This window comes from Canis lupus, chromosome 6 (genome assembly GCF_003254725.2).
Source record: "Canis lupus dingo isolate Sandy chromosome 6, ASM325472v2, whole genome shotgun sequence".
Classification (NCBI taxonomy): Eukaryota; Metazoa; Chordata; class Mammalia; order Carnivora; family Canidae; genus Canis; species Canis lupus.
The window spans coordinates 75333821-75352273 of record NC_064248.1 but is presented as its reverse complement, the minus strand read 5'-3'; the positions used below and the strand labels follow the sequence as shown (position 1 = coordinate 75352273).

General features: G+C 33.5%; 1 protein-coding gene across 5 annotated transcripts in view; it reads right to left on the bottom strand.

Annotated features, from left to right (window-relative positions):
* Nucleotides 1-18453, bottom strand: part of LRRC40 (leucine rich repeat containing 40) — a 48539-nt gene that overhangs the window by 7785 nt on the left and 22301 nt on the right. For all 5 annotated transcript variants that reach the window (XM_025418003.3, XM_025418001.3, XM_025418002.3 and 2 more), the window contains 7 exons: nucleotides 16195-16337; nucleotides 13923-14095; nucleotides 12502-12589; nucleotides 12339-12384; nucleotides 6161-6269; nucleotides 3051-3158; nucleotides 842-952 (listed from right to left, as the gene is read on the bottom strand). In XM_025418003.3, the coding sequence (XP_025273788.1) occupies nucleotides 842-952; nucleotides 3051-3158; nucleotides 6161-6269; nucleotides 12339-12384; nucleotides 12502-12589; nucleotides 13923-14095; nucleotides 16195-16337 (778 nt within the window). The remainder of the gene's footprint in view (nucleotides 1-841; nucleotides 953-3050; nucleotides 3159-6160; nucleotides 6270-12338; nucleotides 12385-12501; nucleotides 12590-13922; nucleotides 14096-16194; nucleotides 16338-18453) is intronic.

Genomic DNA, 18453 nt, shown 5'->3' with positions numbered 1-18453 from the left:
CCACAGAGCCTTAAATAGTTTGTTTTCTTTTCTTTTGTTGCCACTCATGGTGGTCTTTTCTTTCTTTCTGGTCTTGAATGTTTACTATACTTTGAAACCAAATAGGTTTTCTTCTTAAGATTTTATTAATTTGAAAGGGAAAGAGAGTGAAAGAGCAAAAGAGAGAAAAGAGAGAAGAGAGAAGAAAGAAAAGAGAAAGAAAAGAAAAGAAAAGAAAAGAAAAGAAAAGAAAAGAAAAAAGAAAAGAAAGAAAAGAAAAGAAAAAAGAAAAGAAAGAAAAGGGAGGGAAGGAGGGCCCGAGCACAAGCAGGGAGGGGCAGAGGGAGAGGAAGAAGCAGACACCCCACTGAACAGAGGGCCCGGCCCAATGCAGGATCAATCCCAGGATTCTGGGATCATAACCTGAGCTGAAGGCAGCCACTTAACTGAGTCCCCAAGAGCCCCCAAATAGGTTCTTATTTTAAGGGAAGCCAGGCTAGCTGCTGTGCCAACATAGGATTTTGAGTTTTATGCCATTTACTTTCAGAAAAGGAACAACTGGAAACAAACACTTCCATGGGCTATTTGTAATTTTAAGCATAAATTTAAAGAATGTGTTAATATTTTTGTAATATTTTAAATAATTATTTCTTACTTAACTTATAAATTGCCTAAAATGATATATGTTTGATTAAAATATTTCCTAAATGCCTAATTTTAGATTTGTCCAAAAATGTTTATTAATAAACTAAAGAGCAATTTCCACACGTACTCAGGAAATACGAGGGAAAGAACAGATGTTAGGCTAAACTCAAAGACAAGTTATAATGAAAAAAAGTGAAGCAACAGCATCAATAAATACCTGAGATCTAAAAAAGTCAATTTCTGAAGCATACATAATTCCAAGGATATAAAAGAAAGCTTATTAAAACTGAGATTGACATCAGAAACCATTTCCTTCAGTTCCACAATCCTGAAACAAAAACAATTTTAAAATGTTAGCTCTTGAATTTACTGTCAGAACTTCAAAACTCCAAGGAGATCACAGGAGGAAAAATCCTATATTATTTTTGCTAAAATTAAGATTTCCTGTAACTTTTACTTTTCTCACTAAAATTTCAATCAGTTTGGATGTGTATTCTGTAACATAGTAGTTTTCTTTTAAGACTGCATAATATAATATTCTGAGTACCTCACAATGATTTTTAACTATGATACATCAAACTTTTTAAAGTATAAGATTTTTTTTTGTTCAAATTAACGTTATATTGATCATGACTACAAGAAAATATTAAGTTAATTCCGAGGTTTGGTAAGTGTCATGACTAAATAACTTAAGTCAAAGACGTAAAGAGAAAGACTTAAACACTTCTAAGCAAGCCTAACCAACCTTAGTAATTTTAAAGCACGCTATTAACTCTAAGAAATGTTAGATATGATTTGCCAACAAATGAAACTACATGAAAGAAAGTATATCAACTGCTGTGCTAAAGAAAGATGAGTTTGGATAGGTAACTGATAAAACCTTTTTGGGAAGTTTTTGCGTATATGTACTGAGGTAATTCTGGAAATCTGATCTAAAGAAATAGTATGTTTTGTTTTATTCATTGCCATAATTAACCACCTTATAGTACTAGATAATTTAGATTTTAGAAGTATTGTTTATAACAGAGGAAAACACTTATAAAGAAACCAGTTAAGATAGAAATGGTATAGGTAATTCTAAATGGGAAATAGCTTGAAGTAAAACATGCCATGAACAGAATAAATCAATGATGGGACTAAAAATGATCTGTCCCTTCATTTTGTCCAAAATTTTATGAATAAGTATTATTTTCACAACCAGGAAATTATATAGTGAAAAGTATGCTTGGGAAATAAGTGATGAAGGTGATGCGTTTTAACTCCTTCCACCTCCATTCCCAGTTTTGACCCAGGATTCCCCAGGCAGACTTATACTAACTGAGGACAAATCTAACTGCTCAGTTCTTCTGTCCAGTACCCAGAGCCCTTTAAAGAAGAGAGAAGTAGATGGACTAGATCTCCTTCTGCTATGGAATTTCAAAGTTAATTGACTTTTAAGATACATTTTCCAAAGTATGCTCTGCAAAATAGAAAGCAAGTTAGTCTTTTTTAAAAATTTTAACATCTAAACAATATTTTTGACAGTCAGACTGTTATTTTCCCAATCATCTTTTTTTTTCTTTTTAAGTACTTAAGGGCTAAGCACCAATTAAGTACTTTGTGTGGATCATGTCATTTAATTTAATTCTTATAAAATAGCTACTTTCTTTATTTCATAGGTAGGGAAACTAAGAGCAGCTAGTTAGCCTGTCCAAAGCCACACAACTCCCAGATCTGGGATTCAGATACATGCAACTGACTCCACTGTCCAAGTTCTTTATCATCACCCTATCCTGTTTCTCACGCTGTTGTTTTAATTGCAAGGTTATTTGTCAACTCTCTTTGGGTATATAGTTTACTACGAGATAACAATCATTTTAAAAGTTCAATATTATACTAATTTTCTCTCATAACCTAAAGATTTTGCTATAACTAATTTTAACAAAGACATACTGAACAGTACAAGTACAATGCCCGTGACTTGTAATATTTGATAGTGAAGTATTCTTTTCTGCGAAGAAAATATTGACAGAATTAATTGTTTTTTATTACTTTTACAGTCAGTGAAAAAAAATTCAGTGGCTTCGCAATTCATTAGCATAAAGCCCAAAATGAAAATTCCTATTAATCCACACGGCCCTGGCTTTGGATTGTGTCTTAAAACTTTTCCACTAATAATTCTAACACCCATTTTCCATGTTTAAACTATAAATGAAAAAGAAACCAAATTTAAAAAAACTAATATACCTCTCAGAACTAATGTTAATATGTCTCAGAGAATACTTAGGTGAATTTTGCTAAATCCCTCAAGTATCAATAATAAGAAAAATTCTACATATACTTCTACTAGAAAACTATGAAAAAATAATTATTCTTGCAACTGAGATGCAAACACACCAGAGGAAGAGTCACAACTTAATAGAAATGACATCATGAACAACTCTCACCTTTTAGGAATTTCACATAGCTGATTCTTACTGAAGTTAACGGAAGTGATAATGTTGCTTTTTACTGCATCAAATACTTCATCAGGAATTAAAGTTGTTTGTTTATCACTAAATGAAAAATGGTTTTAAAATGCATCATTCTTAGCAGTCAGAAAGATATGATTATCACTTTTCACTTTTAAAGGGCCTTAAAGATTTTATAAGAGTTTTCAAGGCAGCAAAGCAGTTGCTTATGAAGAACATTTTGAAACTCTGTAAAGAATGTCACAAAAACCTACAAACTCACAAAATACTAACCATGAAGAATTTAGACACCATATCATATCGCAATACACTGTATCATGCCTTTTGAGCATTCACATACTCAGTGTGAATAAAAACATGTATCTTCAGAGTCTAAGATGTTTAGAAATCATATAGTAAATAGTAATTAGGAAGTGGATTCTTCTACCTCAGAATAAAACTAAATCTGTAATTTTAAAACTGTTGTCATCCCTTTTCTAACAGGGACCATCTGTCAACTTTATGTAGCTATGTAATAATTAACTGCAAGGTAATACTCATTTTTAAAAGTTAAGCATTATCAACATTATACTAAATTGTTTCTCATCACCTAAGCCAATTTCTCTCTGCTTTAGCATGTGACAAGGTAGACAGGGTAGTGGCCTTAGACTAAACTATTCCTGGTTTTTTACCATTAAGGAGCTTCTTAAAAATTCACTTTCTCTTAACCTCAGTTCTGTGAAATTAGAATCTGAAGAGTTATTCATTGTTATATGGGCCAGATCTTTCGCAAATGCAAATGTAAATAAATTTCCTTTTCAATAAGATTTTCAATAAAGTATACATTTAATATTAAATAAAAATATAATAGTACTCTGACATTTGCAGATTTAACAATGTTGATGCTATAATTAGCCCTACATTCTTCTTTTATAATGTTTATGCCTAATACATCATCCACTGAAAAATATTAATGGGATGCCAAACTAATGACTATACAAAGAAGAAACAATTATTACATATAACATCCAATATAGAGAAACCTGTAAGAAAGGCATTGTAATACAGATAGGTAAAAAGACACCCTAAATTCAGTTTTTATAGCCTCTACTGCTGTAGGGCCCTATTTTTTATTGTGCAGATGAAGCATTTTTACTTTTTCAATCAGAAACGCTCAAGTCATGGGAAACTGATTTATTGTAATCAAACACTGCAGATTCACACTCTTGAAAAAAATTAGTTGAAGGCATTTAGGCCTTGAGATTGAGAATTCATTTATATTTTAATGGAATACTCCTTTCCAGTTAAAGTCTCTGAGGAAAATAAATTACAATAAATTCAGAATCAAAAAATGTAATAAGATGCATGGTCTTCAGTGCTATCTTTATAACACTTCTGTGGTATCTGTGACTTTAAAAAGTGGGAATGGTTATCAAATACCATTTGATATTGGTACAAATACAATTGTATCAATATTACTTTATAGATTCTTTGGAAGATTAAAAGCAACAGCATATGTAAAATACCTGCCTAGCATAGAACAGGAACTCAATAAATGATATCCAGGGTTGAAGGAATAAAGGGTGAGAAAAAAAAAATTCTAAGGCAGAAATTAAGTCTGTCTTATCATCAGTGTATTGTGACACCTAGCATAGGATTTAAAACGTAGCAGGTTCCAAAAATGTCTACTGAATAAGTAAGTATGTTATGTGGAAGAAAAGACATGCTATATGTTATGCTATGAGAAAAGAGGGATGCAAATATTAAGTATGGAAGACTCTCTTGTGTTACAAAGAAGGAAGTAGGCTTAAGCAGTGATTTCTATATACAATGAAGAATGTCAGACGAGAGGTGGAAACAATGTAAATGAAACAACAGATCTGAAATGGAAACTGTATCTTAACTGCTGAGAAGGTGGTTCCTACTGACACATTAAGACTGAATAATCTGAAGACTGAATAACTCAATAAATCTGGTCACCTGACTTGAACTTGGAACTTCAATCTGTATCCTTTTGTATTTTCATTATAATATCCAGACATGAGCTAATCACAGTAGAAGCTTTGACAGTATTGGTTACTTCTATCATTGTTGCCTTGGGCAGTACTGAAAGAGTACCTAACAATCTTTGCATAGGTATCTTCTTTTCGGAATCAAATACACGTCCATAAAATAAACATTTTTAGGTTTCTGTCTCAACTTTTATACCAATACTGCAATTGTTCCAGGTTTAATACATATGTACTAGAGCATATTATTATGGCTTATCATTTGGCTTATACGTATTAATGCTTTGCCTGCTTTAGGTCTACATTAACTAAATAATACTAATTTCTTATTTACTAATAGAGACCTTCCCAATATAAAATCCTCTCTTGGGACGCCTGGGTGGCTCAGCAGTTGAGCATCTACCTTTGGCCCAGGGAGGGATCCTGGGGTCGGTCCTGGGATGGAGTCCCGCGTCAGGCTCCCTGCAGGGAGCCTGCTTCTCCCTCTGCCTGTGTCTCTGCCTTCTCTCTGTGTCTCTCATAAGTAAATAAATAAAATCTTTAAAATAAATAAATAAACAAAAATAAAATCCTCTCTTGAGGTTGGTTACTGAGTCAAAAAATTACATTACCAGCCAATACTGTCATTCTTTTTTATAATCATAAAATGTTTATTATAAAAATGTCAATATTAATAATCATTTATCTCTAAAGCATAATAAACACAAATCACTGAAGAAATGGTCATTTAAGTTCACTGTACTTTTAATATGCTCTTATCTCATCACTGTTTCTGCAATTGCTATTATTCTAAATACCAATACACTCTGATGAATTCTTCCTCACCAACTTTCCTTTCATCTGAAGGATTATTTTTCAAAATTTCCTATTATGTTCTGCAGTGTTTAAGAAAATTACATACCGGGAATCCCTGGGTTGCTCGGTGGTTTGGTGCCTGCCTTTGGCCCAGGGCCTGATCCTGGAGACCCCGGATCAAGTCCCACATCAGGCTCCCTGCATGGAACCTGCTTCTCCCTCTGCCCGTGTCTCTGCCTCTCTCTTTGTGTCTTTCATGAATAAATAAATAAAATTAAAAAAAAATAAAAGAAAATTACATACCTATAGTCTAATATTTTTAATGTGATGATAGCATGTACATTGACTCTGGATTCACTTGGTAGTGTCATGGCAGTCTCAACAACAGAATCACTTTGGTTAGGTCCATCATCTGGCAAGAGAAAAGTTACATGAAAACAATATTTATACTATAAAGTCACTTCTAAATTCCTGAAAATAGTAAAAATGTACACATGACTTCTAGATATTATTGGTGAGAATGTCTTTAGTCATATACTTTATTTCTAATAACTCAAATCTACATCTAGAACTTATTATTTAATTAATAGAAAATAGGTAAAATTACTATAATATGGCTTCAAAATCTTCTAATAAATCCTATCCTAAGAAAATTTAGGAGTAGAAAATAACCTTCAAAGAATAACTACAATCTCTCAGAAGAAACAATGATACTAATCCTTCCTCTTAAGAAAAATAATATGGAGGGGCGCTTGGGTAGCTAAGTCAGTTAAGCATCTGCCTTCTGCTCAGGTCATGACTTCAGAGTTCTAGGATCAAGCCCCTCGTCCAGCTCTTGCTTCTCTCTATCCTCTCTGCTCATGTTCTCTCTTGCTGTCTCTGTTGCTATCTATATATCTCTCTCTCTCTCAAATAAATAAATAAAATCTTTAAAAAAAGAGAGAAGAAAAATAATATGGTCTATTAGAAGGAATTTGTTAACAAAGGAAAAGTATTACTTCCCACAAATGTCTACCAAATAGGCATATTTCAGGACACCTGCAAGAGATTTCAAGCCATCTGAACAGAAGTAAAATATGACTATTAATTTTCTACAGTGAAAAAAATGAAATAGTCCTAGCATTCATCATAAGTTAAAAGCAGAGAGCACACCAAAAGAACATAAAACAAATAGTAGTACCCCTTGTCTTGCTTCAGCCCCATAGGCATTTATTTATTTGTTTGTTTTTTAAAGATTTTAATTATTCATTAATTCAAGAGAGACACAGAAAGACAGGCAGAGGGAGAAGCAGCCTCCTCACAGGGAGCCCGATGTGGGACTAGATCTCTGGACCCTGCGATCACACCGAGCCAAAGGCAGACACTCAACCACTAAGCCCCCCCAGGTTTTCCTCCATTAGGCTTTTATTGAACATTTGTTGAATACTGTGAAGTATATTTCTCTTGCATGGAGCTCACTAATTACTCACTAATCAATAATCATTAAGCTAGTATTTCTTATGCAAACATCATATGGATATTTTATTTATAGAAGTAGCATAGAATAAAAGACCGTATCAAATAAAAATAAAAGACACCAAGATATCTATCAGTATTAAGTAATGCTTTAGTATTTAGAAGTACCCTAGCAGTTTGGTTATGTCACTTTAAAGAATATGAAATATATATTGCCAATTTAGATCAGGAGATAGGCAATATTAAATCACAACAAAACCTAGCATTATTTTTTAAACATATGTGTATATGAGTATGACAACATACTGAGACATACTAAGATAGAGTATTCTCAACATTTTCAAAGAGCTAATTTTAATAATCAGCATCAGAAAGAATGTAAAGAGGGAACTTATCATGCCTTGGGAGGGAACTATGTGAGAGATTTTCTCTTTATTATATATCCTTGTATACTGGTTGAATTTTTTTTTTTTTTTGCCATGTGCATTTACCAACCTTTTAATTAAAAAACCTAAGATGGCAATATTCCCTAAACTGATCTACAGATTCAATGTAATCCCTATCAGAATCCCAGCTGACTTTATTGTAGAAATCAACAAACTGATTCCAAAACTCATATGGGACTGAAAAAATGCAGAATAGCTAAAACAATCCTGAGAAAAAAGAATAGATGATTTACACTTACCGATTTCAAAACTTACTACAAATCGATGATAATCAAGAGATTGTGGTACAAGCACAGGACAGACATACAGATCAACAGAATAAAATTGAGAGTCCAGAATGAACCCTGTATCAACTGATTTTCAATAAAAATGACAAAACCATTCAATGAGGAGAGAAAAGTAGTCTCAAGAAATGGTGCAAAGAAACTGGACAGAAGAACTAAATTGGACCCTTATGTCATGCTATATATAAAAATTAACTCAAAATGGATGAAGTTCTTAAATGTAAGAGCAAAAATATAAAACTCTTAGAAGAAAATATAGGAACCAATTTTCATAAAGTAGGTTTTTGCAAAGGATTTTTAGACATGAAACCAAAAGCATAAGCAGAAAAGAAGAAAAAAAACCTGACTTCATCAAAATTAAAAAAAAAAAAGACTTCTATGTTTCAACAGACACCATCAAGAAATCAAAAACAAACTCACAAAGGGATAGAAAATATTTGTAAATCATCTGACAAGACACTTATATCTGTACTATATAAAGAACTACTATAACTGAATAATAAAAAGATTCAATAAATTAAAAATTGGGCAAAAGGTCTGAAAAGGCATTTCTCTAAAAATGTACCAATGGCCAATAAGCACACAAAAAGATGCTCAACATCATTAGTCATCAGGGAAATATGCAAGAATCCCAGAGTGAGGTGCCAGTTCACACCTACCTGGGTATCTAGAATCAGAAAGTCAGAAAACAACAAGTGTTGGTGAGGATATAAAATCATACAATGCTGGTAAGAATGGAAACTGGTGCAGCTGCTTTGTAAAATAGTCTGGCAGTTCCTCAAATGACTAAACATAAATTTACCACTGACCCAGCAATTTCACTCCTAGATATACACACAAGAGAAATGAAAACACAAGCTCCCACTGTAAATAAGTGTTTATCACACCATTATCCATAATAGCTAAAAAGTATGAAAATTCTCACTGAGATGATGAAAATTTTCTAAAATTGACAACTTTATTCCCACAAATTTGGTAATCTAGATGAAATGGACCAATTGCTTGGAAGACACAATCTGCCAAAACTCACAAAAAAAGAAACATAGAAGCTGAATACACCTATATCTAATAAAAGAAATTAAATGAATATTTAATGACCTTCCAAAACAGAAAGCCAGGTCCAGATGGGTTCACTGGTGATTTAAGGAAGAAATTTTATCAATTTTTATAATCTCTTTGAGAAGACAGAGGCAGAAGGAATACTTCCTAACTTATTCTGGGGCCAACAATGACCTAAAACCAAAAGCAGACAAAGATATTACAAGAAAAGAACTAGAAAGCACTATATCTCATGAACATACATGCAAAATTCCTCAACAAAATATGAGCAAATTTAATATTAAAAAGTATTTTTTAAATTATACACTGTGACTAAGTGGTATTTAACCCAGGATTTTAAGTCTAGTTCAACATTCAAAAATCAATGTAATGCTTCACGTCAATAGGCTAAAAACCAAAAAAAAATATGTGACATGGGCAGCCTGGGTGGCTCAGCAGTTTAGTGCTGCCTTCGGCTCAGGGCGTGATTCTGGCGTCCTGGGATCGAGTCCCACCATCAGGCTCCCTGCTTGGAATCTGCTTCTCCCTCTGCTGTCTCTGCCTCTCTCTCTCTGTCTCTCATGAATAAATAAAACCTTTAAAAAAAAAATGTGACAACTGCCAACGCTCCTTTATGATAAAAATTCTCAGTAAACGAGGAATAGAGGGGAACTTTCTCAACTTACCGAGAAGTATCTACACAAACTCTACAACTCACGTCATATTTAATGGTGAGAAACTTGAACCCTTTCCCTAAGATGAAGTATGAGGTAAGGATGCCCCTCTCACCACTCCTGAACATCATACTGAAATGTCCTTGATACTGCAATTCAGTAAGGAAATGATACTAAAAGTACACAAATTGGGAAGGAAGACATAAAATAGCCTTTGTTCACAGATGGCATGATCATAGGCAGAAAATCCAAAAGATGGGACAAGCAAAACCTCCTGAAACTAGTAAGTGATTACGTAGTAAGGTTGCAGGATAGAATGTTCATATATAAAAGTATATTGCTTTCCTTTATATCGATAAGTAGAATCTAAAATTAAAAACACAATAGTAATTACATTAGCATCCCCCCCAAATGAAATGCTTATATATAAATATGACAAAATATGTATAAGAACTCTATGAGGACAATTAGAAACTCTGATGAATGAAATCAAAGAATTAAATAAATGGAGAGTTATTCCATATTCATGGATAAAAGGTCTCAATATTGTCACGAAGTCCCTTCTTCCCTACTTGATATATTCAATGCAATCCCAATCAAAATCCCAGCAAGTAATTTGGGGATAGTGACAAACTGATTCTAAAGTTTATATAAAGCAAAGATTCAAAATCGCAAATGCAATATTGATGGAGAAGAACAAAGTGGGAGGATTGACACTATGCAACTTGAAGACTTACTATAAAGCCACTGTAATCGAGACAGTAAAAAACTGACAAAAGAATAAAACAAAGAGCCCATAAAAGACTACCTAAATACAGTCAACTCATCTTTGACAAAGGAACAAAGGCAATAAATACAGTGGAATAAAGAGGGTCTTTTCCACAAATGGTGCTGGAAACATCAGGAGATCCACATGCAAAAAAGAATAGATATATTCATAATTGCCAAAACATGCAACCAGCCAACATACCCTTTAGTAGGGTGAATAGATAAATTGTAGTACATCCAGACAATAGATTATTCAGTGCTAAAAAAATGAGCTATCAAGTCATGAAAAGCATGGAGGACACTTAAATGCATACTACATGGTGAAAGAACCCAATCTGGACGATTCTAATTACATGACATTCTGGAAAAGGCAAAACTATGGAGATGAGAAAAAGATTAATGGCTTCCAGAGATGGGCTGATAAAGGGGATAATAGGATAAACAGACTGATCACAGATTTTTATGGCAGTGAAAACACTTTGTATGATTATTACAATGGTGAATAAATTCCCAAACCCAAAGAATATACTACACCAAGAGTGAAGTCCAACATAGCTATGATTTGGGATGTGATGATGTGTCAATGTAGGTTCATTCTTGGGAAAAAAAATATACCATTCAGGTAAGTGATGTTTATAAATGAAGGAGGCTATGGATGTGTGGGGGCAGAGGATATATGGGAAATATCTCAATTTCATTGTATAGCTAAAACTACTCTAAAAACATTAAGTCTTTAAAAATTGTTTTGGGGTAGCCCGGGTGGCTCAGCAGTTTTGTGCCACCTTCAGCCCAGGTTGTGATCCTGGAGACCCAGGATTGAGTCCCGCATCGGGCTCCCTGCATGGAGCCTGCTTCTCCCTCTGCCTGTGTCTCTGCCTCTCTCTCTCTTTCATTAATAAATAAAATATTTTTTAAAAATTGTTTTGATTATTTCGCTATGACTTCTAACTGATTCATATCAGAATAATTAATAAAAATTAATTTCTGGAGGAGAAAGCATACCTGGAAAAGAAATGAAATGCCTTGATTGGCAGGAAATAAGAGTCTTAGAAAATTTTAATTTATTTGAAGACCACAGTTGTAAATGGAAATTGCTGAAGTATACAATTATTAATTTAACATATACTGACTGCCAATATGGTGCTAAGCTAGGCTGTGCATAACCAGAGTTGTGAGCTAAATTAACATTTGCTTAGGTTAGCCACTAAGTTGTAGACTGTTTGTTATACACCAATACATTAGTATAGCTGACTTTTTAAATATACTCGTGTATCCTACAATGACACACACAAAATAAAAATTGGGATATAGCACAATTTATTGAGGCATTAAAAATTAAATGTACAGTATCAGTTTCTCTTTTGATGCATATTCATGCTAAATTAACATATCCTGAAAAATGTGTTTTATCTTTATTCTTGTTAGAACTTAGCAAAACTATGTATGAAGCAAGTATTCAAATAATTGTTAATATGCCTCCTAGTCAACAGAATTCATATACTATACCATATCATAAAAGTCAAGTTTTGCTCTTTTTTCAAAGTTAAAGCACTAGGATGTTTATTGAATCTTTTATTTTCCAACTGACATACTATAACACAAATCAAAGAAATTAAAGATAAAGCATTACTGTGAAATTAAGGATTTTTTTATGATTTCAGCATATTTATGGCCTGTATGGATTCAGCATTAAAACCACCTGTCAGGGACCATTTCCTCTAATTTATACTCACAATACATGTAAATTTATATACTATTAGCTTTTCGCTGTCTTTCATACTATCCTTCAAAATACAGGAAAAAAATAGAAAAGTACCTTTAATCTTGCTTCGCAGATATTTTAGGACTTCTTGGGTTCCTTTCTGAAAAGGTGGAGAGAAGACATATATTCATCAAGACATACCTTGTAGTTTCATAGATCAAAATGTATGTTTGAATTTCAAATTTAAAGACCAGAACTGAATTCTAAATATGCTTACATTTATAATTTCTCTTCGTATGGTTCTCAAAGGATTTCCTTCTAGCGCCAGAAATTTCAAAGGGAGTTTTCCCAATGAACAGGGTAGACTACAAAAAGATTAAAATGATTTCAGGGTTAACATGAAGAGTTAAGTATAATTCAACCGAATAGTTGAGTATAAAACTAACAACATATGACCAACTATATATCTTATAATAGTCCAAGAAACATAGGCCATAAGTATTTCCTTTTCAGATAAATGCTGAACATGTAAAAGAAAAAAGAGATCTGTTTTGAAACTGTCATACTGTGATTGCTAAAAAAAAGTATGAGCTACAAAACATTTGCTAAATAAAAATTGTAAAAAGTAAATTTGAATAAATCAGTGATTCAAGACAGCCATATTCAAGGATACTAAATGTTCTGATTTTGTTCAAGTAACCAAATGAAATTCGTCCCTAATAATCTATTATTATTTCCCACTCACAAAACCATTCGTACCCACAAAAACTGTACTCACCCCACAATCACCAATTTATATTTTTAATAAGATTATAATCAAATTGATCCTGCTCCTAATCTTTCAGTAGCTCCTCGTTTCTTCATGAAGGAAAACTGACTCTTCAGAGGCATTTTAAGGACTTATTCCACATGGCTTCAACTTACCTTTCAAGCCCTAATTCCTCACCATCTCCCTAAATGTCCCCTACTAAACAGGTTAACTCAATTCCTTGCAGTTCTCTAAATATACCCCTACAATTTCCTGAACTTTCAAAGTTTTCTTCATGCTTAAGTTTTGTCCCACCAAGTGAATCACTGTGACACCTTATGTGTGCACTTAAAAATCACAGTCATCCCTGAAAGATCATATGGTGGATTAGAGCAAGGCAGGATCCTGAAAGTGAGTGTGCTCTTAAATTTTGTGCTATAAGAACGTAACTTGCCTCACCCTAGTCCCAGTCCCATCCAGCAGCTAAGAATGTTTCTTCTTCTACAAAGGCTGCCAACTCCTTTCAATAAATTGCTGATTCCTATGTTTCCTTTAAGCCCTCAAAGCATTTTGTATCTCTTCCATGGCTTCACATTCATTTAATAAATTCAACAAATATTTATCAAGCACTTTCTATCTACCCAGACACTGATCTAGGAGTCAGAGCTAGAGCAGTAAACATAAAAATCCTGATTTCTCAGTTTCTGTTCTGAGTGAATCAGAGTAACTTATAAATATACCTGATTCTATCAGTACTTTAAGCTTGCTGCCAAGGATCAAATCTAACCACCATTCTTTGTAGGTCTGCATATGATACTTGTCCAATAAATATTTAGTGAATTTAGAAAAAAAAATCTCTACATATTTTTTGCAAATATTTATTAATATTAACAAATGAATTATAAGCAAATGCAGGCATGATTTCTTATTCATTTGATCTTTAAACTTACCTACTAATATCATTGTTGCTTAGGTCAAGCCTTTCCAAAGACTGTAGTAGTGTAATTTCATCTGGAACAGATCTTAACTTATTATCCCGCAGGTCTAGCACAAGGATAGAATTCAGATGCTTAAGATGTTCTGGCCCTAATATTTCAATCTGGTTTTCACCTACATGTAATTCCTACAAAACCAAAGATCAATCATATGTATTCCTGTATTCAATTTTATATTAGATATTAAAAATAAAATTGAAATCTTAATTTCAAATCACTGAAAAACATGGAAAAAACATAAGTTTCTAACTAATTCAGGTGCTTAAGCTTGCAATTACAAGTAAGCTATCTTATAGCTAAAAATGTAAAAATAGAACATGTTCAAGGATTTTCTGATAATTAAAAAAAATTAAAGATTTAATCTGCCAGGAAGTTCAAAGTTTACAAACCAAAGCACAGAAATGATTTAGTAATTACAGTTATAGAATTAATAAAAATACAAATCCAAGAACCATGCTGATAAAAATTTTAAAGTTTTAAAAACAAGTTGGAATAAGCATAAGAAATTATAATTAGTTTGTTGTTATTCAACATTTTAATTAGTAATCATTTTTTTAAGGTTTATTTCAGAGAGACTAAGAGAAAAAGTGCATGAACGGGTCGGAGGCAGAAGAGAGAATCTCCAGCCAACTCCATGCTCGGCAGGGAGCCCGACATGGGGTTTAATCTCACAACCCTGAGGATCATGATGTGAGCTGAAACCCAGAGTCAGACACTTAACCAACTAAGTCACTTGGGTGCTCCTCATTAGTGATTATTAAATATAGTGATTTCCCATTAACAGAATCTATAATTATCAGATGGATAATTAATCTTCAACTAAATAACTTTCTCAGTTCCTTTTAACACTGCCACCATTCTGTTTAAGAGAAGCCCTTTTAGGGATCCCTGGGTGGCGCAGCGGTTTGGCGCCTGCCTTTGGCCTAGGGCGCGATCCTGGAGACCCAGGATCGATTCCCACGTCGGGCTCCCGGTGCATGGAGCCTGCTTCTCTCTGCCTGTGTCTCTGCCTCTCTCTCTCTCTCTGTGACTATCATAAATAAATAAAAATTAAAAAAAAAAAAAAAGAGAAGCCCTTTTAACTCTAATATACAAAAACACATGAAGGAGAACAATGTTAAAAGACAAAGTTTATGACAAATTTAAAAGACAATGCTAATGCTATATACTTAAAACCAAAAGAATGTAATTAAACAGACTCGATTATGGTCAAGTAAACAGGAGATGTGGCAACTTAAATTAGATACATATGCCTTCCTAGTACTACGGGTGTCCTACAGTATGGCTCCACCTTACTATGTTAGCCTCATCATCTACTTCTCCAGTTATAAACTACTCCCCAGATGAGATGGACAAACTCCTAAACTTGATGACTTCTTAAAAACAAACAAACAAACAAAAAAAAAACAGGCAGCCTGGGTGGTTCGGCGGTGTAGCACCGCCTTCAGCCCAGGGCCTGATCCTGGAGACCTGGGATCGAGTCCAACATCGGGCTCCCTGCATGGAGCCTGCTTCTCCCTCTGCCTGTGTCTCTGCCTCTCTCTCTCTCTCTGTGTCTCTCATGAATAAATAAATAAAACCTTTAAAAAATAAATAAAAATAAAAATACAAAAATCTACTGCTAACAATACCATTAACGTATTTAGTCATTAAAATTCTGAAACATATAGGGAAAACATATAATACATATTCCCAATTTAAAGCAAGATTAAAAATTTCATTTGCATAATTAACCTTTGGAAAATATATAGTTATTTAGTAATCAACTAAATATTACCTTTAAATAAAGAAGATGTGATTTATGTATACAATGGAATATTCCCCAGCCATTAGAAATGACAAATACCCACCATTTGCTTCGACGTGGATGGAACTGGAGGGTATTATGCTGAGTGAAATAAGTCAATCGGAGAAGGACAAACATTATATCGTCTCATTCATTTGGGGAATATAAATAATAGTGAAAGGGAATAAAAGGGAAGGGAGAAGAAGAGGGTAGGAAATATCAGAAAGGGAGACAGAACATGAAGACTCCTAACTCTGGGAAACGAACTAGGGGTGGTGGAAGGGGAGGATGGCGTGGGGTGGGGGTGAATGGGTGACGGGCACTGAGGGGGGCACTTGACAGGATGAGCACTGAGTGTTATTCTGTATGTTGGCAAACTGAAGACCAATAAAAAATAAATTTATTATTTAAAAAATAAATAAATAAATAGATAAATATTACCTTTAATAATCTACAAGAAGGAAATTCTGGTAGAAAACGTAATTTATTCCTCTGTAAATAAAGCAATTCTAGTGATTCCATGTTAGCCAATTCAGGAGGTACAGTTTCTAAAAGATTTGAATTACAATCCAAATGCTTTAATCCTACAATACATAGTAAGTGAAAAACAAAAATACTTTAATAAAGAGAAAAATATTGGTCTATAATTATGTATACATTCAAAGAATGTGTACGTCATGAAGAATTACAAACCCATGCTACTATATACTGCTATAATAATCAAGAATCCTAGAATAATACTGAAGGAAAAAACATACATTGATTGCTTTTATATTTAATTATAATTAAAGGGAAATGGCATTAAAATGATGTTTAATAGGAACGCCTGGGTGGCTCAGTAGTTGAGCCTCTGCCTTTGGGCATGATCACAGTTCGGGGATCAAGTCCCACACACCAGGCTCCCTGCATGGAGCCTGCTTCTCCCCCTGCCTGTGTCTCTGCCTCTCTCTGTGTCTCTCATAAATAAATAAATAAAATCTTTTTTTTAAGGATGTTTAATAATAGTCCAAGTTATCTTTGTAATAGTAAAAAGCAAAACACTCTAGTACTCTGTTAAGGTATTCTAAAAATATAAACTACACACTATGATATTATTTTCCTCAGGATTATATATCTTTTATTTCTTTAAGATTGATTGATTGATTGATTGATTGATTTATAGAGCGGCAGGGGCAGAGAGAAAGGGAGAGAGAGAATCTCACGCAGACTCTGCTGAACACAGAGCCCCACACAGGGCTTGATCTCCCAACCCTGATATTCTAAGGTGAAATCAAGAGTCAGCCGTTTAACCAACTGAACCACTCAGGCACCCCTATAATAATTATACATCTTTAAAAAGAAAAAGCTTCAGGTAAAGACATAAACATGCATGCATATGAACTGCATGAATGGATGTCAAGTAACTGGCTAGTATGAGACACATGTATTTAAACTAAGCAAGTTGACTTTCTGTCCAAAAGTCTTGGATTTCCATATATGTCCTATTTTTCCATTTATCCATACTGTCTTTCTCCCTCCCTCCCTGTCTTCATTTCTTTTCCTATTTTTGCTTAAATTACATCCTTTCTCTAACATCTCAGCTAACACTATGGACAAGAATGCATACTATAGCTCGAGAAGGATGTTCTTACTTGCAACATCTCTCTTACCTCCTGGATTTTTCTTTCTTAAAAGGCATATAAGAAAACAAAAATGGAAAAAAGTAAAGGTCTTCTTTCCCTTAAGCATTTCATAAGCAGGTTTCTCCCTAATCCACGTCTCAGATTCTTCCACTTATAATGGCTATCACATATTTTCCTCAATTCACTCTCAACCCTCTAGTTTGAATAGGTGATATGCATTTTACAACTTTTTAGCTGTACTTTGAGCCTACAAATTTTAATATAATGCAAGTCTAGGTTGATACTGCCTTAGACTGCTTCTTTTAGTATTTAAAGAGGCTACTTGCTTTTCAAAACAAATGTAATAGCACTACTTTCAACAAATGCTATAATAATTTATGTATTATTTGGCTAGAGCATTTTTAAAATGTCACAATGTGATCCACCCCAAATCCAGGAAATTCTATGAAGAAGAGTTTGTTCAATTTTTTTTTTTGAAAAGTTTGTTTTAAAACAGACACCATAGTCTTCACAACTGTTTGCATTTAAGAGACTGAGAATACAAGCACCGCATAGTGGAAAGAGTAATGGGGATGGAGTAAGAGGATTCAAACCCTTACAGAAATGTTGTGATTCATAACTCAAGCCTTGGCTCAACATTTTATAAGATAATTTATAAGCCTAGGTTTATGAATCTCTAAAATATAAAAAATATACATCTTTCTAACCTAATATAACTTTGTGATGGCAAAACAATATATGTAAAAGCATTTGAGTTAAAAAGAAGCACACAAGTGTTAGATATTGTTCTTGGGGTCTAGTTGTTAAAGGTGGAAAAAACACGTATATGCCCTATTGGTGACAGTTTAAAAGTATCACTGTCATGGCAAAAAGGATAAAGCGTTCAATCATTATTTATATAGAATATTGGAAAAACTGCTATAAATTCAAAGTATTTTTCTACTGATTTCCCTGTTTTCCTATCTCTCAAGATATGTCCAATTTATGAAAAAAAATCCAAGCTTCTTATATATTAAGATAATGTATTTTATGTTTAGCTCTACTTTTTAGCACCTTTATTGAAAAACAGCAAAGACAA